Raw genomic sequence first — 24125 nt, forward strand, 5'->3', positions numbered from 1 at the left:
TGCTACGGGCGACCCGAGTTCTCGCGATATCCCCGCCCGGCGGTCGCTACGGGCGGGGCGAGTTCTCGCGAGACTCCCGGGAGACGGCGGAGGCGGCCAAGATGGCGGAGGAGGCGGCGGCGGAGCTGCTGGAGCGGGCGGCGCGGCGGGACGCGGCCCCGGAGGAGCTGCGGGCCCTGCGGGTCGCCGTGCAGGCCGTGCCGCTCGCCGCCCTCCGCTCCCGCCTCGCCGAGCACCACCTGAGGGCGCTCTTCGGCCTCCTCGCCGTCAATGACCGGTGAGTTCCGGCGCGGTGCCGCGGGCCTGCCCGGCCCCGCTGCTGTTCTCCCGGAGCGGGGGGCTCCTGCCGCCTCCCCGGCTCATTCCCTGCCCTCTTTCGGGGCGGGAGGTGGCACAGCGATGTCCCTCTGCTCAAGGGCTCGGTTTTCTCTCCGTCCCGCCCAGGGAACAGGTGTCCGCGTGTGTTTCCATCCTGGAGAGGCTGCTGCAGGCCCTGGACCCCCTTTACGTGATCCAGAGCCTCAGGGAGGAGCTGCAGAAGGGCCTCTTCCACCCCGACGACTCCGTGAAGATCCTCACCATGTCCCAGGTACAGGGTTTCCTCCAGGAGGAGGGGACAGAGCTCTGGGTTAGTCCCATCTGCTCTTTCCAGCCTTTGTGATAAAAGCAGAAATTGTGTCCTGCACTTGTTCCATTTGGGATAATTACTGTGCACTGTATATAATGCTTTGTGATATGTCAGTAATAACGCCCAAAACTATGTCCTGACAAAAGCAGGTTGTGAATAAAACTTCTGCCACGTGTCCTGGTTAAAGCTTTCCAGGTGATGGAAGAATTAAAAATAACAACAGTTTGATATTCAGGATACTTTACGCTATTTTGGAAACACCAAACAGGCTGTGAGAGCTTGACACTTGCTGCGTTGATTTCAAAGGAGAGGATTGTGGGATGTTGTGGTTTGGGGTGGATTTTAGAAATTCAGCTAAGATCAGCTGCTCAGGTGTTGTCCAGTTGGGTTTTGAGCCAAAAACCTCAAAAAATTGTGACTCTGGTTTCTGTTCAGCTGTTCCAGTGCTTGAGTATCCTTACAGTGGGAAGGAATTTGTTCTCATGTTATTTTCTGTGTCTCTTTGATCAGGTTGGGAGGATTGTTGAGGACTCAGCTGCTGTCCCAGAGATTCTGCACAGCCCTGAGCTGTTACAGCAAATCATAAACTGCATTGGTGGAGAGAAAATAGCAGTGGCCAAAGAGGTAAAGGTGCCTTTATTGTCCCATTCCTCTGCCAGCTGAGGTGGTTGGGTGGCAGTAATAATGAGCTGTCATCAGTGGAAAGTGAATTATAATTAAATTTAAGTGTATAGCTGTAGTTAAGAAGTTAATAAAGAACTAAAACCTGATAGTCTCAGATTTTCTTCTCTGTCTGATTTATTGCTGTTTAATAATGTGAAAAAAGCCAATCACTTGTTTTTAAAATTTTAAAAGTTTAATAGTAATAAAATGGTGATAAAAATAGTAATACAATTAGAGTAATAATAATTTGGACAGTTTGGATTAGGACAATATGAGACAATAGAAACAAAGAGTTATGGACAGTCTGGGTGCCTTTTTCTGGGCAGCAGGAGCACGAAAAAGGACCCACGTGAACAGAAGGTTAACCCTTAAAAGCAATAACCTGTTGCATGTTCATACACCTCATACATGAAGCATAAATTCCATTCAAACACAGGATTCTGTCTGGTCAGTGTCAGCTTCTTCCTCTGAATCCTGACGGGAAGAAGTTCATGTCTCCTGATAATGGGGCAGTAAATTCTGTTTCTCTGAAAGATTCAGGTGTCCTGTGGCTGCTATCTCAGTGCGAGTCCTTTCTTTAAAAAGAGTACCTTACCATAGTTTCTATTTTAGAAACCACAGTTTCTATTTTAACATTTTGTTATAACCTAAAACTATATTTACCACGCTACTTAAGAGAATTAATACAGCATCACTTTATAACACAACACATATAATATTCATTTGAATATTTGCCAAAAGCCAGTGATAAACCACGCATTTTTCACAGTAACAAGCTCCTGTTTTTGCTTGCAGGCCATCAAATCTCTGTCCAGGATAGCCCAGAGCCAGGAGGGGCTGGAGGCCCTGTTTGGGAGCAGCTTGCTGGGTGACCTGAGGAGGGTCATGGCCACGAGTGACGTCGTTCGCTACCGGGTCTATGAGGTACAGGGCACCTCCTCTGCTGCTCCTGCTCCCAGCCTGGCTTTTATGGCTTTTACATCGTTGTTTCTGTCTGCTTTACCCTCTTCCCTTCATGTCTGTGTTGTACCAAAACTAGAAAGGAGTAGGGAGATGACATCGTCAGAGACCCCATGCTGCAGTAACTTCTCTTTCTCATTTTTCGGTGTAAAAGTGTGAATTGCTGTTCATTTTCTAACTTGTGGTGCCTAAGGCATTGGAAGGGCTACACAGAATCACTAAAGGCACCAGAAAGTGTTTGTTTCTCTGAAAATAAAAGTAAAATAGTTCAATGTAGCCTCTTGACTTTTGGGTGGGAAGTGCTGCTAAGAGTTCTGGGGAGATGCCAGCTGTCAGTCTAGAGATGTTTGGCAAAGGAGGAATAACACAATTTAATCATTCTGGAGCTTAATGGGGATAGCACAGGAAGAGCTGATTGTGAATAGAGATCAAATGCAAGTGCTGGAAACTTGGAACTCCTTATGAAGTTGCTTCAGGCAGACATTTGGGTTAATGATAAAAATGTGATTAATTCCATATTCAGTATATGTGAGGTTAATTAGCACAGAAGATGTATTTGGCTGTTGGAGTGAATTATAATAATGTTTTTATAAACTGTCCTTTTTGCTTTTATTTAGTTAATTGTGGAGATTTCATCAGTGTCAGCAGAGTCTCTGAATTACTGTGCCAGCAGTGGGTTAATCTCTGAGTTAATTGGGGAGCTGACTGGAGAGGATGTGCTGGTCAGGTATGTTGGCGAGTGTGCCCAGGACATTTCCACCATTGGTAAAACTAACAAATGTATTTGTGTGTGTTTCTTGTAAAAAGGAAAACGCTGTGCTTGCCTCTCCTTAAACTGCCTTGGGTGTCAAATAGTTAATATCTTAATGGAGTGATAATTACCGTGTGTGGCTGCAGCAGAAACACTTCAAGCTCTTTCCCAGATCTAAAGAGATGAATGAGCAGAGCAGTTGGGATCATTTGGGTTTCTTTGCTGGGATTGTGTCTTATGGGTGTGGTTTCTTTTTTAAAATCACTGAGTGCTTCAAGCCTCGCTGAAACAAACCCAAATCTGGTTTTTTTGGTGTTGCAGGGCCACGTGCATCGAGATGGTGACGGCGCTGGCCCACAGCCCGCAGGGCCGGCAGTACCTGGCCCAGCAGGGAGTGATCGACAGGATCTCCAACATCATCCTGGGGGCACAGTCTGACCCCTTCTCCAGCTTCTACCTGCCAGGTGCCACCTGAGTTCCTCCTTGCCAGCCTTTGCTGCTTGCTTTGGTACTGGGTTAAATGGGCAGCACTGCCAAGCCTCTCTGCTGAAAGCTCAAGGGAAATTTTGAGTATTAGATTGTCCCTCAGCATTTTTTAAATATCCAGTATTGTACATGTCCAGTCTGAAGGATGTTCCTCAGTAAGATCTGGGCAGGCTGTGCTGTAGCTTTAAAGTTTGTGTTATTGTACCCTTTTTTAGGAATACAAACATCATGAATTAAGCAACAGTCAAAATATTTGGCTTGTTGCTTAGTTCTGTCTTTATTTTGAGCTTTTTACCAACACTATTCAGCCTTAATACCACATGTTTAGGAACAAATCAGTCTCACGTTAATCTACATTTAATTTTGCCTTTGCTGAAGTTGCTGTTCTTTCACTCAATGCTTTTTTGGTCTTGTTTTCTCAGGATTTGTTAAATTTTTTGGCAATCTGGCTGTTGTGGACAGTCCCCAGCAGATCTGTGAGCGCTACCCTGTCTTTATGGAAAAAGTCTTTGAAATGGCAGAAAGTCAGGATCCAACCATGATTGGGGTGGCTGTGGACACACTGGGAATCCTTGGGATCAAATGTGGAAGGCAAACAGGTTTTACAGAAAACCAGTTAGTATCTTTTTTCATAATACTTTATAACATAAGAGTGAATTGGTTTGGGGTGATACAGAAAGGAAATAAAAAATATGTTCATTTATCTAATGAATAAATTTATAATGTAACTGCTGGGTAACAATATTCCTGGCTGAATTAATTAAAAGCACTTTGTTTTTGTTTTGAAAGGAAGTAGATTTCAAAATCTCTTAAGCAAAATAGGGCACCAGGCCAAGAATGCCCCCACCAAGTTACGGCTCCGGTGCTTGGATGCGATTTCATCCCTGCTTTACTTGCCTGTAAGTTGGGCTTTTTGACTTTGGTTTTTCTTTAAATCTCCAAGAATGAACTCATCACGCACCTGAGTAACTGTGAGAGACATTTTGCAGCCTCTAGGTTGGGTGGCAGTGGTGCTTTCAGTGAGTCATGGATTTACTGGTTTGAAATTCCCTGACTGGTTTGCTAAAGGTTTGGGTTTGTTTGTAAGGTGCCAGGTGTTCTGAAATGTTAATAAAAGATGGAGTCAAGACTTCATTGATGAGGGAATGAGAGTAAGCAGGTTCATATCCTTGTGCTCAGAGAGATGGGGGCAAACTGCTCCAGTCCCTGTGGTCTTTGGATTCAGGGATCTGGGTTAACAGTGTAGCTCTAAAGGGGTGATTAAACCATTTGTACACACCCCAAAAACCTGAAAGCTTTTCATAATCCTAATCAAACTCATTGTTGTGATTTATGCAGCCAGACCAGCAGACAGAAGACCTTTTAAGAATGACTGAATCCTGGTTCACATCCTTGTCCAGCCAGCCCCTGGAGCTGTTCAGGAGCATCAGCACTCAGCCATTCCCTGATCTCCACTGTGGGGCTTTACGAGTGTTTACTGTGAGTGCTTTTGGTTTGAAACATCAGGGAGGGACTTGTGGTGCCATTCAGTCTCAGATTTAGTTATTTATTGGAAGTGAATACCATCAAGTTCTAGTTGAAGCTCAGAAGTGGTCAGAAAAAGGCCTTTTCCCTCAGGCCCCACTTGGCTTCCCCATTTAAATGATGCAGCAGACACATCATGTCTGTAATGCTAATTTTCTGATAAATTGGAGAGGGGGGAAAAAAAAGGCAAGAGCTGTGCTCCAAGGTGCTGCTTCTCTAGCAGAGGCACTGCTGTGATAATTCCCTCAAAACTTTGAAGATAAGCACTGAGCTCTACTTGTTCTCCAGTGTTAAACCCTGCTGCTTGATTTGAGTGGTGGTTTCTTATTTAATTTTTCCTGTCCCTTGTCCCTGTACTAAAACCCCTACTGTGTAACTGCTTTTTAAAAAATGTTTCCCCCACCTCTCACATCTTTTGTTTCCTATTCAGGCCATTGCAAATCAACCATGGGCCCAGAAGCTGATGCTGAGCAGCCCAGGGTTTGTGGAGTACGTTGTGGACAGATCTGTGGAGCCTGACAAAGCTTCAAAGGATGCAAAATACGAACTGGTGAAGGCCCTGGTGAACTCCAAAACCATTGCAGAGATCTTTGGCAATCAGTACTACCTGAGGCTCAGGGCTTACCTGCTCGAGGGCCCCTATTATGTTAAAGCAGCTTCTACTACAGCTGTGGAAGGAGCAGAATAGTGTCCTTGGTGTCTGGGGTGCCCCTCTTGCAGAACACAGTCCTGGCACAGGTGTTGAGGTACAAGGTGTAAAAACTCTCCACACTGGAGGTTGTCTCTTTAAAGGAGTGTGAAGATATTTTGACTCTATTTGAAATGAGTCAGGAGAGCAAATTAAAGGTTGTTTGGTATTTCCCCCTAAAATGTCATGGCAGAAGTTCCCTGTGTGCTTCATGAGGCAGGTAACCCAGGTGAGCACTTAGCAGCTGCTGGCTGTGTTTTATTTGGCAGAATTTATCAGTGTTTGTTTAAATTGTTCTTGGGTTTGGAGTTTCTGTTGTGTTTTATCAGTAGGTTACAGTTCAGTTAAAAAAAACCACCAAAACACCTCAAGGTTTGTAACCTCAGATGCTGCCATAATTTATATTCTTTTTTAATTCCTTTTTTTACCTGCCAAAGTCGGAACTTGCATGGAACAGTCTGTTCTGTCAGAATCCTGTTGCTGAGTAAGTGACGCTGTCCACATGAGGGAGTATGGACTGGATTCTCTTGATTTCAACCTGCTGGGTGTGAGTCTTGCTGGAATAAATCATCCTAAATATTGTTTACATTTTCTGCTGAGGATTTGAAAAGAAAAAGTTTTTAGCCCTTTTAAAACAAATCATTGCACTCTGTAGGGATCAAACCCACCAGGGAGCTCTGTGTCCCTGGTTGGCTGTGCTGTGGGGTGGCAGCTCAGTTTAGTGGCTGGAGCACTACAAGGCTACTTCAGAACCAAATCTTGAATTGTTTACACTATTTTTTAACAGAGGTGCAATTTTTTTAAAGTGTTATTTAAAGAAATGTGGTATTTTAGTTACCTGAGTTAAATTAAAAGGGATAAGAACATAAAGCTCTTGTGTTGAAGGGAGTGAATGAAGTGGGAGTATGGAAATGTGGCATCTTAGGAAGTTGGAATCTTCTTTTGAAGATGTCAGAGCTGTGGCAGAGGATCAGGAGTGGCTGGGCACTCCATGACATGTGATGTGTCTTTGCCCATAAACAGACCACAGGGTACTTTCTGTCAAAGCCTTGTGTTCTTTTTGTTGAGGGGGAGCAGAATAAAACAAGAAATTAATACTTTGGGGCTTCTTTTAGTAAAGTGTGACAGGAGGGTCTGTCCTGCAGGAACTCTGGCTTTGCCTGTGGGAGGTGGAGGTTCAGCTGGCATTGCCTGCCAAAAATTGCTGCCCAGGAGAGCTCAGAGGAGCTGGGGGAGATCCCTTAATGTTTGCTAAGCTGTCTGAATGCAGGTGAGGTGCCTTGTTGCCCAAGATGTCCCTGAGTTGTCATCCTGCATCCCAATGCTGCTGCTTTTACCCTAAATGTGCCCAATAAAGATCTGCCAGTGAGAAATGCACTGCAGTGTGTCATGTCTGGAGAAAGCACAGGAGCTTCATGGATCCTGCATCCAGCAAACACAGTAAAGCACTAAAAAGGAAATAAAAGAATGTAGAAGTCCTTAGCTTGCGCTTGTTCTGGGCAGTTCAGCTCTGTTATTTTAGGTGGCTTTGTGTGCTGGTGGCTCTGTACGAGCCCTGTGCTGAAATGTCAGTAAAAGAAATCAATATATAAACCTGTTCTGCAATTCATGAGCCTCTTCCATGTGTGTTTTCAGCTGGTGCTTTTGAAGGCTACTCTGTGTGCTGAGTGTTTAGCATCTGCTTTGCATGGTACATTTGCCAAAGACAATATTTTAGAATGTGCAGAGATGCCAAACAAGGGGATTTTTTTTATGTATACACATATGCTTTATTTTGTTGAGCTTTGAGCTCAGAGTTGATTGATTAATTGATCACTTTCCCCTTATTACTCAGAGGCAGTTCCCTGCCCATGCAGTACATTGCCATATGGATTACATGCTGCTGCTGTAGCTGATAGAAATTACAATTTTGAAGTGTGTCGTTTTTGTCATCCCCCCTTAAAGTAACAGGTGGAAATAGCTGAGGAAAACCCGAAATGGAATGCTGGAGAATTGAGGTAACATGCTGAACATTTGGTTTAAAACCAAAAATCCCAAACCAAACCTTGTCATTTGATGGATGTTAACAAACAGCATTGCTTGAGAAATTTCCATGATGGCTCAGTGTCTGTTCCTGCTGGAGCTGCTCTGTGTCTCTCTGAACCAGCCTGCTCAAAACCAGCTCCTTTTGTGGATGGAAAACTTCCCCTTTGTTCCAGAATTCGTTGGAAGTAGGTGATGTCTCACTCACATAAAAAAGGAGTTTTGAAGACTCAAAAGTCTGAAAAACCGTGGATATAGACAAGTTGGTTGGAATACTCTTTTTTACTTCCATGCATGCACTTGTAGGTACTTAGAGAGGCAGAGGACATCCAGTTCTGCTCTGTCACAGTGTAACAGTGAGAATTCATTTGCTGCTGAAGGGAAAAGAGCAAACTTCGGGAGGGCATCCTTTGTACTGAATGTTAACAGGATAACACAGCTGATGAAAGAAAATCCAGCCTCTTCATGCAGAAGTTAAGCATTAATTGACAAAATGAAGGAGCTCACTTTTTATCCTGTCCAAGCTGAACTGTTTGAACTTATCAATGTAGGTCAGAACCTTGCAGGACACCAGGCTGTAGTAGGTTTCCAGTAAGGAACAATCCTCCCCATTGCTCGTTTCCTTCCAGTCCTTAAATAGCTCGTCCTCTCTCATGTCAGAAGAGGTGAAAATGAATTTATAGCAGCAGGGGTTGTAGCTGATGTGCTTGTCCCCAGCGAAGCGGGAGCTGTGCCTGGCGCTGATGCCAGCTCTCTTGGCACAGATCCCTACAAAGGCAGCGGGGGGCAGTGCCAGGGGCACCTCCCTGGCAGCCACGAAAACCTTCCGGGCCACGTCCTGGGAGATGAGGAAAGCGCTGCCGTGGCAGAAATCCGGGTAGAACTCCTGGGGGTACTGATGGATGGGGACAAAGCCGGGGCTCTGGGGGTCCCTGTTGGGCACTCCGTGGTGAACCACCCTGCCCAGGTAGATGTCCTCCTGCTGGGTTAAGCTCAGCAGGTACCCAGCCAGGCTGGGAACACCCACAAACACATCCTGGGCTGTGTGAAGGATGTACCTGGCACGGGGACAGAAAATCACCGTCCACTCCACACTCATCAGCATCTTCTGTGTCTGTGTCTGGGGGGAGTCGATGAAACTGCCTTCAATAATGTCTTGGTGCCTTTGATTCTCCTCCTGGATCTCCAGCTGGGTGCTTGGTGAAGCTGCCTTCCCTACAGCAAACACAGTGAGCACACTGTAACCCCTGGAGGCCGTGGCGTTGCCCCAGGTCTGCCTGATGGCGTTGCGCCTTGTCCTGTTCTCCGGGCTGCTGCAGACCACAATGAGCAGGAATATCTCCTGGTTGGAGCAAGTCACTGCACTGCTGCTGGTGTAAGAGAGGTTGGCCTTCAGAGGATCCAGATCCAGCTTCCTGGCCCTGTCCCGGATCTCCAGAGCCTTTGCATCGGTGTAGGAGAGAGGCAGGGACTGCAGGAAGTATTGCTCCAGCAGATCTGCCCCAAAGAGCAGCACGTGGAAGAGCAGCACATTGCAGAGGATGAAGCACCACTGGTGTGTGCGGAGCCTGCAGAGCGTCAGCTGGGGAGCAGCAACATGGACACTGAACTCTCCTGCCAAAGGCTTTCCCTCATTTTACAATATAGCCATGCAAAGCAATCACAACTTCTAGGCTAATCTTTCTATTATTAGTGAGGCTTTTTTTCTCCTAGAAACTTAGGAAATCTGCTTGAGGCACAGGGAGATCCCAGACTGAGAAGGATGTTACCATGTTGGAAGCTCCTCTCTGTGCATCCATGTGTGGAAATACTGAAGTATGACTTGCTATGAATAATTTTTGACTATTTTTAAGCTGTTACTGAAGGCTTGAGGTGCCCCTTAATGTGTCCTTGGAGGACAACTTCTGTTATTTGGCCTGACACCGCCCTATGAAAGCTGCCAGGGTTAGAATCCAGAGGGAAAGGCCAGGGTTGGATGGGGCTTGGAGCAGCACGGGAAAGTGGAAGGGAGTGGAACGAGATGATCTTTAAGGTCCCTTCCACCCCAGTTCTGTGAAAGCTGTAAGGGGCTGCAGCACTTACCTGCATGGTGCTGGGAGCTGTCCCTGCTGCAGGGGCTCTCTGGGCAGTGTCTCCTGGCTCTGGCTCTATCTGGGTCTGCAGGATCCAGTTACTGCCCAGTACCTGCAGCCTGTGGCTTCCACCTCACCTGCCTGGGCACAGGAAAGATGATCCCCGGGGCTGATCGTGTTGCAAGGCACATAAAACACAAAGCTAACAAAACCCTGGCCTTTCCCTTCTTTAATTTCTGGCACTCTGAGGAATAAGTGAAGCAAATGCTGGGGCTCACTTGGCCAGAGGAACCCCTGGTACTGCTGAGTCTGTCCTTGACCTGCTGGCCCTGGGGGCTGTGTTTGTCCCCAGGCTGGGGCAGTTGCTGGGCTCTGCATCCCCTGAGCTGGAGCTTTGGGGTGGGAACTTGTGGCATTGCCTTGTGTGGGGTGGGAACTTGTGGCATTGCCTTGTGTGGGGTGGGAACTTGTGGCATTGCCTTGTGTGGGGTGGTGGAGGCCACGCCGAGGCCGTGGGTGCTGCTGGGCCAGGCTGGCTCCAGCCCTGGGGCTCTCCTGGGCAGGCTGTGCCTCGGCTGCTCCGTGTGTTGCTGTTGGCTCAGCCCTGGCTGTGCTGGAGCCACGGGGGCTGGGGAGCCACAGGGGCCTGGAAGTGCTGCAGGGGGAAGTGCCAAAGACACCACAAACAGGATGGAGCTGTCAGCAGGGGACAGTTGGCTTTGGCAGTGGGGCTGGGGAGCACCGAGGGGAGAGGGGCTTTGGGATCCCAGCAGGGCAGGGGAGGGTTGGGTGGTGGCAATGCTGCTGTTTGAGGGGTGGGTTGGGGTGCTCAGCCTTGTGGGAACTCCTGCCTCCTTGGGAGAGCAGGGAGATCGTGGTTTCTTTTTAATTCTGAGGTTTCTCAGAGGTCAGGGTGCGTTTCTGTTCTGCATCCTTGGGTGAAAGGAGAGCACAGCACTGCTCTGGTTTGTCTTGGCTGGACCATTGCAAGGCTCCCTGCAGCATCCTTAGGGCAGCCTGGATTAGCCCAGTGTCCCAGGGACATGGAGAAGAGCTTTGATTTCTGCCTTGAGGGCTCCAGGGTTAATCCCCAGCTCTGGCTGAGCTGCTCAGCTCTCCCAGCTGTGTTGATAGAGGGAACAGAGGAATTACAGAACAAGCCAGGTTCCCAAAATCTGCTCACAGCTTGGAAGTGCATCTTACCCCACTGAAAAACCCCAAAACACTCCCAGTGGGCAAGTCTCAGTGTGGATTTCTGCTTCAGGCTCTCCAAAAAGAGGGAAAACTTCCCCAGGGCTCGTGTGTCAGCTGGGCCACAGCTTCATCCAGCCCAGCCTCACACTCTGCAGTCCTCACAGAAGTTGTGCTTTGAAGCTGGGTGAGCTGTCAGCACGGGAAGTGTCAGTTAAATGTGTGCCCTGAAATAAAAGGCTAATAAGGACATTTTTTTCATGTACAATAATACAGCCCTGCAACTCCAGATACCCATTCTGGGGGAAAAAAAAATCCTTCTTTGAAGATATTCTGTCTCCAGCTGAATCATTTAATTAGCAAATAAATACCAGCTTTTGAAACCTCTTACATTAAAAATTGAATATATTTAGAATAATAAAATAATAGTAATGATCAGCCCCACGTGTGTATCATCCCTGGTGCAATTAGGCCCAGCGTGGTGCTGGCAGCACTGCTGAAGCCATTCCTTTAGCACTGCTCTGTGGTGGCAGCAGCACCTTGATACCAAATATATAAAATTAACACTCCCCAGTCCCAGCCAGGGCACAGGCAGCTCTTGGATGTGGGTTTTTATTTATCCACAAAGCCTGGTGGAGTCCCACTGGGAGAAAGCTGAGGAGCAGCAGGGCAAGGACTGCTGAAGGGGAAAATAAGTGAGTCCCTGAGCTCCAGGAGGTTTGCCTGGGGGTGATCCCTCCATCACCTCTAGCCCCAGGTCTGAGGCAAACACAGCACCAGCAGCTCATGTGTGACCTTATCTCACTTTTCAGGAGGGTGAAGTGAAGCTCGTTTGGGGAAATCTTCACTCCCAGGGAGATCCAGGAGTTTCCTGGACAGGAATGAGTTCAGGACCCTGGAATGGCTGCAGTCAGGTCAGTGGGGATGGGAACAGCATTCCTACAGCTGCACTGAGACCCTGCACAGTCCTGGGGGTGTAAATTAGGCAGTCAACCAGGAGAGCAGATTTTCCTGAGCCACGGGGCTGCAATTTGCTGTCTGTGAGATGTTTTCACATTTTCATTAAATTTTATGTCCATGAAAACCTCATTACAGGAGCAGAGATGTAACACTGTGAGCAGCTTGAGCTGTCCTAAAGCTGTGAGCACTCAGACTGAAGGGTGTTTGGGTTTGGTTTTTTGGAGAGCATTTATTTTGTGATACCCAAAGGTCAAAGCAGAGCTGCCAGGAGGGTGGTGGGAGATGCTGTGGAGCAGGAGGAGCCTGGGGCAGGCAGTGGGTGCTGCAGGGGAGCAGCCCAACCTGCAACTCCTTAAAACATCTCCTGAAGCCTCCTGGCTTCCCTCCCAGTGCTGGGAACATTTGGAAGGGGGAGCAGAGCCTGGCTTCCCTCAGCTCTGCTCCACTTCACTTGGTGAAAATGCGAAGGCTTTGGATGACGCAGCGTTCTCAGGAGATGGAGCAGCAGAGGGGGATGGATGGGACTGGTGGATGGGGAAAATCCAGTGAAAATCAGGTTTTCCAATAAGAATTTGTTCAAATGTGAAAGCTTGAGCTCAGCCTGCCCTAGATGTCCTTCTGGGCAGGGTGGGCACCCCTCTCTGGGCCCACCATGGTGCCCCATGATGCTCTCAGGCTCTTCCAGCTTGATTCCCACAGGCAGGTTTGCAAATTTTCCCTTGCTGCCTCCTGCTCCAGGGATAGCTCAGAACCCCTCTAGGAACAACATCCCTTTCCACGAAGCATTCCCTGTGCTCTGATGGATTCACTTGTCTGATTCTAGGGCTCAGAGATGCCCCTTGTCACCCCAGCAGTCCCCAGCCAGGATGCTCTGGGAACACCAAGCACTCCCAGGTTTCCAGAGTGTTTTGGATGCTACACAAAGGATCCCCTTTATTCCAACCTGCCTTTTGCAGTTTCACCAGCACACACAGACCTGAAAGCACGAGGGGCTGCAGAGGGACCTGTCTGGTTTTTAATAACAGCATCAGTTGCAATAAATAGAGATGGCTGTTTGGGTCTTAGTCACCTAATAGCAATGTTTGTGCTTGGAGACATGATTCAGCTCTTGCAGGCAGTTCTTCACCTCACATTCTCAATGGGGTTTGGGAAATGATGGAAGGAGAGGCTTTGTAAGAGTTCTACAGTGTGTGTTTCACTTGTTATTTGATATTTAATGTTGCTTTGGGCATTAAATAAAAGTAGGAAGCTGAAAACCAAGCCAGCCAACCTGAGCACTGACACAGCAGACAAACAACTCTGTGGCTCCCAACGTGCAGATGAAGGTGTCTTTGCTTCTGATTTAATGGCTCAGTGATGAGACTAAACCCATGTCTTTATAGCCAAGCTTCCTGCATTCTTCTTTCTGTTTTGCATACATCAGTCTAGGAGTTACAGAGCTCTCTCCTTTTTTATGGTAAGTTTGATTATTCCTTCTTGAGATTACTGACAGCTTTGACAATTCCCTACCTCTGCATTCCTGGGTAACGACAGCCTCAGCCCCCTGTGTGTTCTGCAAGTGCTGCACTCAGCCTCGGGAGCCCTGAGTTTAACAGGAGCTGAGTGGAAAGAGCAAAACTTGTGTGAAATGCTGAGTTGTGAGGCCACAGGGCCGAGCAGGTTCCCCAAGTGCTCTCCCTGCCAAGATGTCAACTTGACACTAAACTTGCTTATTTTGCAGCGGGCCTGAAGTTTCCTTGTTGTTATTAATTCTCAGACTGTGCTATGTGAGTCGCGTTTTTGATGCTTTTTTGGTGCTTTTTGCCTTGTCCTTTCATTCCCTGCAGGCTGTATCTGTGCCTGGCAAATGGAGATTCTCATGGAATTCATTTGACACGCACAACATCCGCAGCGCCGGAGTCTCGGCTCGGGCTCTGCTCTGATTAAATTCCCTCCACGCTCTGACAACATTTCCAGCTGGGAGCAGATCTGGTGTCGCTGTTCCTGACGCCTGTGGCTGCTCTGCCCTCACTGGGCATTTCTCCTGGGAGAAATGGGAGAAGTTTCAGCTGGAGCATTTCTCCTGGGCACCTCCTTGCCCCGGGGTGATGCACCCAAAAAGGCAAAGCTTGCCCAAGGTCGTGGGGGGAAACAGGAGCTGGATGCAGCTCCTGGGGCTTAAGTGATGCCCCAGCCCACCCTCTCCAGGTGCTGGATGGATCCAGCTGTGCTCCTGCTGGTCCCCAGGGCTGGGGAGGGGCTGCAGCCCCCCAGGCACGGCCAAGGCTCCCGCTGGTGGGGCTGTGCCCATCGCCCTCCTGGCAGGGGATTATTGGGGGCTGGAGCAGGACAGGGGCCCCCCGACAGGAACCCCTGGAGCCCTGTGGATCGCTGGACACGGATGATGTGCTCTGTGCATGACGACTTTCTCTCACTCTCGCCTCTGACTCATCCCACTGGTGCCTCCCACAGATTTATTTATTGTTCTCCCAGACGCAGGAACAGCAGAGTTGAGTCTCCCTGCCCTGTCCAGGCCCCTCCTCGGGCAGCTGGGCTGGGATCTGTCAGAGCAGCCTTCAGCTGGGCCCTCCCCTGCTCCCAGCCCTGGGGGTTCTCAGACAGGGGCTGTGCCTCCCCTGGCAGCCCCCTGTGCTGCCCCCCGAGCCTGGAGAGCAGAGAGCTCTGTGCTCACACACAGCACCAGCTGTGGAAATGAGGACTTGTAGCATCGATAACATTTTGGGGAGTGCTGCAGCTGGAGGCAGGAAGGACCAGCTCAGCCCCATGACCCCAAAATTCAGAACAACGCCTTTGCTGAGAGCACTGCCCTGCCTTCCTCTCTTGGTTTCAGGGGTGCAGGGAATTGCTCTGTGCTGGAGCTGGGAGCAGTCCCCAGGCCCAGAGCTCGTTCCTCAGGCAGGATGGCACCAGATTGCTCAGCTTGTCCCTGTGGTGGCCTGAGCAGCTGCTCGTGGTGGGACTGGGTGGTTCTAATGTCAAGGGCAGGCAGAACCAGCCCCACTCTGCCACTCAAACTCCAGCATTTGGATGGGGATGTCCTCTTCTTCTGGCTCTTTCTCTTTCATTTTTCATTTCTCTCGGCATCTGACTGTTTTAAATAATTCCTCCCCCACGCCTGTGTTATCACCCAGCATGTCAATACGCTGCTGTGCCACCCACCCCTCTCCTCGCCGAGCTGCACGTTGACACTTTGCACCAGATAATGTGAGGCAATTAGTGAATGGAGAATAACCTTCCCACTTCAAAGCGGGCTGGGCTGGGAAGCATCACACGGGTGGATTGCACGGGGAGCATTAATTGCTTTTCTCTCCAGTGACTCCTGGTGTAGGAGAGTCCATATGGAGAGAGAGGAGGAGGAGGAAGAGATGCTGCGGGAGAAACGAAGTCTCCGGTGCTGGAGAGAAGCGCAAAGCCCAGCGCATCCGAGCGGGGGCACTTCGCTCTGGCTCCGGGGGCTGTGGCACAGCGGGGGCTGCGGACCCGCCGGGTGCCCACGGATCACACGGGCCCGTGGAGGGTGGGGTACCCCGGGTCAGCGGGACTGGGAGCTCCGGAGAGAAACCAAAGCTCCGGGAGCAGCGGGATCGCAGCGTGGGCGGTGTCACCTTCCCCGGGTGGCGCTGAAGTGCTCGGGTGACTGAGGTGGCGCTTTGCACAAAGCACGAGGGGCTGTGTGGCCGCCGCGGGAGCAGTTCCTTTATTGGGGTATCTGCTCACCAGCACGGCTCCGGCATCCCAAAAAATGGCACCACAGCGAGCTGCCCAGCGCCCTGGGCTCGGAGAGAGGAACGGAGAAAGAAGCACAAGGAGAGGAGTGGAGCAGGGCTGGGGCAGAACGCGCTGCCTGTGCCGGGGGCGCTCAGTGGGACCCTGCTCGGAGCCGCTCCCTTGGCAGCCGCTCACATCTGCGAGGGGACACGGCTTTGGGGCGCTTCACGTTTGGCCACATCATTTCAGGTGGCACCTCCTGGCACATGGGGCTGAGCTTGGAGGGGACGCACCTTGGAGCCCGTCCCGTTAACCCTTTCCTGGAGGCGGCCGGCTCGTTTCCAGGCTGCCCACGCTGTCCCTGGCCCGGGGCCATTCCCCAGCGGGGCGGTGTTTTTGCAGCAGGGCCCCCCGGGAAGATGAACGCTGCCGGCCCGGCCGCGCAGCACGGCACAGGAATTGCCGGGGCTTGGCCGCGCTGTTTGCTCTCGGCACAACCCCGAGGCGCAGCAGCGCTCAACACAAATATTTGTGTGGGTAGTGGAAAAAAAAATCCAACCATGATAAAGAAAGGGAAATAAAAAAGAAAAAAAAAAGATAGAAAAGGAATAGAAGAAAGGAAAGGAAAAAGGAGAAGAGAGGAGAAAGGAAAGGGAAAATGACGGGGAAAAGATAGGGGAAAAGGAGAGAAAAAGAAAAATAAAGCAAGCCGCTCAAAGGTTGTGCTGACAGGAACTAGAGGCCAAGGGACGCGGATCGGGGGGGATCACCGGCTCCTGCCGCACTCCGGGGGTCGCGGGGGCAGCTCCGGGGGCGGAGGCGAGCGCGGCCGCCGGTGCGCGTAGGGCGGAGCCCGGCCCCGCCCGGTGCGGCCCCGCCCCGCCGGTCCCGCCCTTCCCCGCCCATCCCCTCGCATCCCCGCTCATCCCGCACCTGTTGCCGCCCGCTCCCCGCCGCGCTCCCCGCGGAGCCGCCCGGCCCCGGCATGCGGAGCTCCCGAGCGGCCCGCGGGCTGCCGCGGCGGCGGCTGCGGGGCGCGCCGTGATGGGCGGCGGGCGGCGGCCCCGGCACCGGGACGGCGGCGCTGGCTCTGCCCGCGGCCGGCAGCCCCCGGCCCGCGCCCCCGGCTCTGCCCCGCCTCGGCGCTCCGATGCCGTTCTCGGGCGAGGAGCGGAGCCTGCAGGGGATCTACAAACCGGCCGAGGGGCGGCCCGTGTGCTCCGAGTGCTACACCAACCGCTCCTTCGTCTACGACGATGGCAGCGCCCACAGGTACCGGGGCTGGGGAGGGTCCCCGGGGCTGCCGCCGTGGGGAGCAGCGGGGCCGCTGCAGCGCGGGGGTCTCGGGGCAGCCGGAGCGGCCCCTTCCCCTCCCGGGGCGGGTGGGGCGGCCGGCAGGACCCCCGTGCCCCGTCCCCGCCGCTCTCCCGGCGCCCCGAGCCTGCAGGAAAGTTTCCGCGGCACTCGCAGGCCCGCCCGGGGTCCCTGTGGGCAGCACCTCGGGAATGGGCAGTCGGGAGCTGCCCGGGGACGGGGAAGGGGCTCTTGGAGACCCCCGAGCAGTGCCATCCTTCATGGGAAGAGGGTCCGTGCTGATCCCTCTGGGCGGGCTCCGGGGTGTGAGGGTGAGGCAGGCCTCGGCTGAGCCCCGGAGCCACCCCAAAGCCAAGGGGCTAAAATACACCCGGGAAAAGGCTGCATTCCTGTAAGTGCTGCCCAGCCCCTGCTCCATTTCTGGGCTGGGTTTGTGCCAAAGTTGTCATGTCCAGTGTGAGGGGGGGGCTGCTTGAGATCGGGGGGACTCAGTGCCACCATCCTCTTGTGCCTGGCAGCAGCATCTGTTCCTCACAAGTGGTCCTTGCCAGAGTATCCCCGTTTTTCCTGAAAAAATGTTGTTTATTATCATTGTTCTGGTTAAATTTACTCGTGTGCCTCTTCTGACTGTCACACTCATCCAGTGCCAGCTGAAGTGTGCAGATGAGTCGTGTGTATCAATTCGTGCTTGGCAGATTAGGACCTTAGCTGGGCTTGTGCCCTGGGCTGCCCAGCTGGGATTTTTTTATGTCTTCATCTGCTTGCCACGATTTAGGGAAATGATCTTTTATGACTAAAAACCTAAATGAAAAAAGAAGGAACACTCTGTTCTTTAACTCTCAGTACATAAAATCCTTGAATATTGTTTTTTTAGGGTTAAGACCCTCATTACCTTCTCCCTGTCAGTGACACAACGTCCAAGGCTCCGTGGTGCCTCAGGACCCCCATTCTGGGTGGCACCATTTGGTTATTTTGGGCACAGCAGGGTGGCTGCAGAGCACAGTGCTTTCCCCAGCCACCAAACTGCCTCATTTTGCAGCTGTGCTTGATGTGTCTGCAGAAATGACACCGTTGAGGGGGTTCCTGTGTCTGTGAAGATCAGGGATGGGGTTGGAGACAGCAGCTCCTGGAGATTTCCAACCTCAGCATTAGGGGAAGATGAGGAGCTGCTCCTCATTACTGACACCACAGCCCTGCCTGGGGTGATTTATCCTCACCCAATGCACTACAAAATCCTTGCCCAGAGATCCTCCTGCCTGTCTCTTTCAATCTGGACAGAGGAACTTTGTTTCCTAATTATTTCTCTGCAGCTCGATGTGTTCCTAACCCCCTCAGGCTCCGGAGAGAGGTTGAAATGCCATTGCTTGTCTTGCCTGCCCTTGTGCTCAGCCCTTTGCTGCCCTTCTGGAGATATTAAACAATCTGCCTGGAGCCCTCAGGATCTGCAGTTTCCCCAGCTTGGAGCAGACTGGTGTCTAATGCACTTTTCCAGCGCTGCTCTGCTGAAGAAGCAGAAGAGGATTGTTAGAGACAGGCTAAAGAGAAAGGGCAGAGCAGGCAATGAGCACCATTAGACCGTCCCAGGGGGCCCTGCCTGATCTGCTCTTCGCTTTCCTCCTCTGCAGATGGGGCTGGGGGCACAAATCCTGTCACAAATGATCACCCACATTTAACCACCTGCTGCCTCTCGGCCCCTGCCTGCCACAAGGGTTTCTCCCTCACCTCCCGTGGGTTTCCCCTCCTCTCCAGGTGGGGTTTGTGCACAGCCCCAGGGCAGAGCAGGGCTCAGCAGCCCAACACCATCTCCTTGTGTCCTCCACGTGCTTGCAGGTGTGAGGGCAGACGAGCAATGTCACCAGAGACGTGTGTGAGGGATGTGGGAGCCGGGGTAGAGCAGCAAAGATGCAGAACACACTCACTGAACCTTCTGCTGGGTGCTCAGGGGACCTCAGCTGGGCTGACCCCGCTGAAATAAGGGGAAGCTCAATTATCCCTTCACTTAGCGAATCTAGAGCTGGCTTAAAAGCTGCTAAAGAGAAATTTTGTCTGCTCGGTTTCCTGAGAGGGGAGGTGTGTGTGGAAATGTCTGTGAGCTTCCTCCTGGCCCTCTCTATAATGGTCCTGAAAGTCCCTCCCTGGTGGAAAGCAAAGGGTTAATTGTAAAAGCACTTGAGAGTTTGTTTGGAGAGTAAATACACATTTCTGGCACCCAGAGGGTACAAAGAGCCTAAATTTCGCTGTCCTACCTCGTGGGAAATGTGGGTGAATGTTTGCACAAGGATCCAGGCTGTCACTTCGGGGAGCTCAGGATTTCCCCCGCCTGCCCATGTACGGGCACGGTGATGGATGGGCAGCCAGATGGAAGGACTCACCCAAAAATATCCTGCCCGACTCCGGGGGCCAGCGGGAGAGGCAGGGATGGGCGGGAGGAGGCTCGGGTTTCCGTCCTGCTGCTCGCATGGCTCGGCTGAGGAGGAGCGGCCGGAGGGAGCGCCCGGGGCCGCCTGGAGCTGCTGCTTAGGGCGCGCCTGGCTCTGCCCTAGACGTACGTGCCTTTTCTGCTGCCTGCTCTCTGGGGGGATCCGTGCGGCTGCCGCTGCTCGCAGGCCGTGGGAGCGGGGGTTTGGGGGCCGTGCCAGGGGTTCGGGGGGTGCAGGGGCGGTGGGTCCCGTGCACAGAGGCTGAGCTTGGGGCTGGACAGCAGCGAGCTGCCGGCCTCGGGGTGTTCCTGTGGGATGGCAGCTCCAGGGGGCTGTGCTCAGTCCCGCCTGGCTGGCACAGGGCTTTTGGCCCTAAAATTCACAGCCATGCTTGGAGCAGTGGCAGCCGGGTTAAAAATGCCCATGGGCACCTTCTGCCACTCTGCCTGAGTCCAAGGGCAGGAGAAAAGAAAAAAAGCACAGATTAAATGGGATTCTTGCTAAGTGTGAGCACTCATCCAGGTCCAGGATGCCTCTGCCATGATTCTCCTGCTCATCTTTCCATGAATCCAAGGAACTGCCTCAGTTTAGCACAAGGATGGTCCCTGCAGCTGACAGGCTGTTGTTGTCTCTTAAGTTCTCAATTTTCCGCAAATGGATGAGAAGAGGCTTCTTTGGCAGAGCTTGCACCGACCCAGGCTCTGTAGCTAATTAGTAATCAGTTCCTCCGGGCGTGATTACCAGCTTGGACATTTGTCAGCTTCCAGAAAGTCAGCCTGGTGGATTGCAGCAGCAACTGTTGCTTTGGCTGCCCATGGGCATCCGGGCCTTGCTGTTCCAGGAGAAACTGCAATGGGGAGCCATAAAATACAGGGCCAAACATCCTCTATTTTCAGGATGTTTATGTGGCAGAGAAAAGACAGAATTCTGCTCTTGTCCTCCTCAGATGGTTAGGAAAGGGGGAACACCCACCAGCACACCTGGTTCAGTGGGAAGAGGCTTTGGGACCATTCCTGGCTCGGTGGGAAGAGGTTTTGGGACCTTCCCCACCATTCTGTCCATAAAAGGAGCCCCAGTGTGCTCAATGTCCTCCTCAGGAGCTGCCCTGGGGCTCTGGCATGGCCGTGTCACCCTTCACTGGAGAACAGCAAAGTAGGTCACTGCCTGTGCTCAGGGCTCTTTCTGCTCTGCAAAAATATTTACAGCATCTCTCTGGATCCTGCCCGTCCTGCAGCGACCTCTCCCTGACCCCACGCCTCGTTCCCGAGCGCTGCACGCAATTTGTTTTGGAGCCCTGAGCGTTTCTCTTGCGTCCCTGCCAGGCTGGGCTGGAGTGGGAACATCTCATTCATCCTTCTCATGAATCAGCCAGGCCAGGAGCCAGGAGAGCTCCGGGCTCAGGTGCCCCTGCCCTGCTGTCCCCTGGCAGTGCCTGGTGACACAAACTGCAGGTCTAGAGGGAGCTGGGGAAGGAATTGTTCCCTGTGAGGCTGGCACAGGTGCCCAGAGCAGCTGGGGCTGGCCCTGGATCCCTGGCAGTGCCCAAGGCCAGGCTGGATGGGGTTGGAGCAGCCTGGGACAGTGCAAGGTGTCCCTGCCCTTGGGAATGAGGGGATTTAGGGTCCTCCCAACCCAAACCATTGTGGGGTTCTGTGGCAGGGACAGAGGGCAGGAGGGAGCAGCCCTTCCCAGGGCTGTGCCAGCCTGGTGGATTCCCTGGGCATTCACCTGCTCCCTCCTGAAGCCATTGGCACTTTCTGCTTCCACAAGGGGATGGGAGCCCTGTGGTGTGACAGAACATGCTGCTGCTCCTTTGAGCTGCTGCCTGTGATTTCCCTGAGCTCCTGCAGCTCCTGTGATGTTCCTGCTCCCTGGTTGTCCTCTCTGGTTTTATCTGCTTTTCATCATGTCTCTCTCCAGGCTGGAGGCTCCTCCTGGTCTATTTGGCCTTGCCTTGCACAAATCACTTTAAAACCCACAGTTACCTCTGGAATTAGTTGAATAATCTGTTTCTCTGTGCTGTTTCAGCTCTGAGGAGGGGAGCCAGAGGTGTGTGTGACTCCATGGTGGGTTTGTCTGGAAAAAAAAAATCCTTCCCTAAAATTTGGGGTTTTGACCATCTCTGAGAGCTGTTGGCTTTGTGGCATCATCTGCTGTGGCTGCGGCTCTTTCCTGAGTGCTGATTTGCAGAGCTCTCTGTGCCTGTGCAGGAAGATGTTTGCCCCCTCTCCCTTTGGATCAGTTGGAATTTATGGATGCTAATTTTTGTCTGACATTTTATCACGAGGTCGGTCAGTGCCACAGGGTCTTCCTGTTTGCAGTCTGGTTTTGGTGGGACTCCAGTGGATAATTTGCAGTCATCCCCATCCCCTCTGAAGCCATGCAGTCCTGGAGAGCCTGGTGGGACCCCACTGATATTTGCTTCAGTGCTCCCCTTCTGTTTGTCTCCTGCCTTCCAATCTCCCTTCATCCCATCACGTCCTGGCCCGGCAGGTGTGGTGACAAACCTGCCTCTGGGGGTTTATTTCTGCAAGACTTTGTGGCTTTGTTCGGTGTGAAGAGACTCTTCCTCCTCCCACGTGCCTCTATTATTTTCTGCTTCCATAGCAGGGACTGTTCTGCAGGAGTCTGGAACATAGAGAAGTTTTTTTGTCTCCATGCTCCAACCCTTGCTGTTTGTAGCAGCTTGGGGCTGGGCGGAGGGGAGGATTTTCCCAGCAGTTTATTAGCAGGAATTAGCACTTTCCCCGTCTTGCAGACTTCAATTTATTTTCACATAAGCCTGAAGGCTACTGACAAACGTGGCTGAGGATGTTCTGGCTTGGGGCGAGGGGAGTGAGATACTGCCAGGATTGTGTCCCTTGGGATGGCACAGGCAGGAGGGGAGGGTTGGCCGTGGGCTCTCAGGAACAGCTCTGGAGGCCGTGGCCAGGGAATTGTTCTCTTTTCAGGTGAATAATCTGTTCAGGTTTAAGATCTGTGGTGGTTGGTTGGTGTGAATGATGAGCCTGGTGCTGTCCCTGCAGCACCCTGTGAAAGGCTGGGTGGTTTTCCTGAGGAATCTGGTGTGCAGAGCCTCCAGAATTCCCAGTGGGACTGGCAGAGCCTCCCCCAGGGATTGTTTCTCCAGCAGTGAGTCCTGGTTCCTGCTTTTCTTGAGCCCTGGTGTTGATAGAGCCTTTCAGAAGAATTTATGTGTTCTCCCAGGCTGCCCTACAAACCCAGGGGGAGAAAGGGATGATGTCCTTGCTGGGAAGGGCTGGACACTGGGAAATCTGCTCCTCAACAAAGAGCTCCCACAGCAGAGAGGGGCCTGATGCAATCCACAAATAGCCTGGAGAGGGCTGAGTCAGGAATTTCCTGGCAGGGCTGGCGACCTTGGCTCTGCAGGCTGAGTGCTCTGGGTTTGCCCCTTCTCCCGAGGCTGGGAATGAGCCCTGGGAGCCCAAGGACAAGGGATGGGAGCAGAGCTGTGTCCTCAGCTTGGGATGTTGTGCTGCAAGTGCTCAGCTGAGAAAATTTGCATTTTATTTGCATATTTACACAGTAGAATGGGCTGGTTGCAAGTCACAGAATCACAGAAGGATTTGGGCCGAGGGAACCTTAAAGGTCCTGCAGTTCCAGCCCCCTGCCTTGGGCAGGGAACCTTCCACAGCCCAGGCTGGCTCCACCAGACCTTGCACGACTCCAGGCTGGTTTTTCTTATCAAAGAGATGAGGAGGCCCCAGCCCAGGCCTGAGGAATGGGAGAACTGCTCCCCTCACCTGCAGGAGCCCAGGATGTGCAGGATGAGCTTTCCTTCCCTCCTTTTCCCCAGGGTTATTTGGGCTTTGCAGTCCCCAGGGACATCAGCATGGCCGGTTTGCCTTTGTGCCTGCTGGGAACCAGCTCTGGCAGCCCTTCCATCCCCCTGGGCAAAGGGAATGGCTGTGCCTCCCTCCCACTGGATCTCTGCCCCTCTGGGAGGGCCAGCTGGGAAATTGCACTGGGGCTGGGGATGCTGAGCTGCCTCTGCCCCCCATGGGCTGCTGTGGGATCAAAGAAGAGGGAAAAGGTTTCTCAGTGGCGCTGTGCCTCCTGTGAGCCTGTCACACAAAACATTCACGTGCACCAGGCCAGGAGGGACGGGGAGGTGTGGGGCTCGAATGCTGAGGCAGGGCTGTCTAATGAGGAAAGTGGCTCTGGACCTGGAAGGTGCAATTTCTACTTTTATCTTCTAGAAAACAGCATTTGCCAGTGGGGGGAAAGGCTTGTGGAGCTTTGCACTGACTCACTCTTCCTGTTCATTTTCCACGTGAAACACACAAAATGCTAATTTCTGTGTGAGGCCTGTGGTGCTAAATTGCCTGTGCTTGTCGGCTGGATGGATTTGTCACAGGGCTCAGCTGCTCTGCACAAGTTCTGAGCAGCAGCAGCTCCTGACGTGGACAGTCCAGCTGTCTGTGGGGATGGGAGCTGGGATGCAGGAATTTAATGTGGGAGACTTCCCACATGGTGAGTATGTGTGTGGAGATGGGTGAGGGTGCGTTCTGCAGGTTTGTACCCAAACCAGGGCTGGAGCCAAAGCTGCTCAGGCCTGGGAATGACGGCTGGGGTTGGGATGGGCCTGTTCACACCCTCAGAGCTCTTCAAACTCTTTGAATCAGGAGGTCTCAAACCCACCATGGGCCCCTGTGACACCTCTGGGGAGGGACAGGGGATGAGGGCCTGGGGCTCTTCGTCAACAAGGCAAGGCAGA

The 24125-nt window shown here is 52.2% G+C and overlaps 3 protein-coding genes across 6 annotated transcripts in view; 2 read left to right on the forward strand and 1 right to left on the reverse strand.

Annotated features, from left to right (window-relative positions):
* Positions 1-98: 98 nt before the first annotated feature.
* PSMD5 (proteasome 26S subunit, non-ATPase 5) lies at positions 99-7309 on the forward strand. Its single transcript, XM_030961319.1, is given in 11 exon segments — positions 99-277; positions 445-589; positions 1139-1252; positions 2087-2215; positions 2869-2978; positions 3324-3466; positions 3911-4059; positions 4061-4103; positions 4278-4387; positions 4827-4967; positions 5443-7309. Coding segments are annotated over 11 exon segments (1518 nt in total). The 5' UTR covers positions 99-101; the 3' UTR covers positions 5701-7309.
* Positions 7310-8203: 894 nt separating this feature from the next.
* Positions 8204-9810, reverse strand: LOC115911056 (putative UDP-GlcNAc:betaGal beta-1,3-N-acetylglucosaminyltransferase LOC100288842). The gene is made up of 2 exons (XM_030961741.1): positions 9805-9810; positions 8204-9304 (listed from the first exon to the last, which is right to left on the reverse strand). Exons 1-2 carry the CDS (start codon positions 9808-9810, stop codon positions 8204-8206), a joined length of 1107 nt encoding a protein of 368 aa, XP_030817601.1.
* Positions 9811-16756: 6946 nt separating this feature from the next.
* Positions 16757-24125, forward strand: part of KCNT1 (potassium sodium-activated channel subfamily T member 1) — a 75470-nt gene continuing 68101 nt past the window's right edge. For all 4 annotated transcript variants that reach the window (XM_030961358.1, XM_030961362.1, XM_030961361.1 and 1 more), the window contains exon 1: positions 16757-16925. In XM_030961358.1, coding sequence (XP_030817218.1) covers positions 16804-16925 — 122 coding nt within the window. In that variant the 5' untranslated portion in view covers positions 16757-16803. The remainder of the gene's footprint in view (positions 16926-24125) is intronic.

Source organism: Camarhynchus parvulus, chromosome 17 (genome assembly GCF_901933205.1).
Source record: "Camarhynchus parvulus chromosome 17, STF_HiC, whole genome shotgun sequence".
In the NCBI taxonomy this organism is placed as follows: Eukaryota; Metazoa; Chordata; class Aves; order Passeriformes; family Thraupidae; genus Camarhynchus; species Camarhynchus parvulus.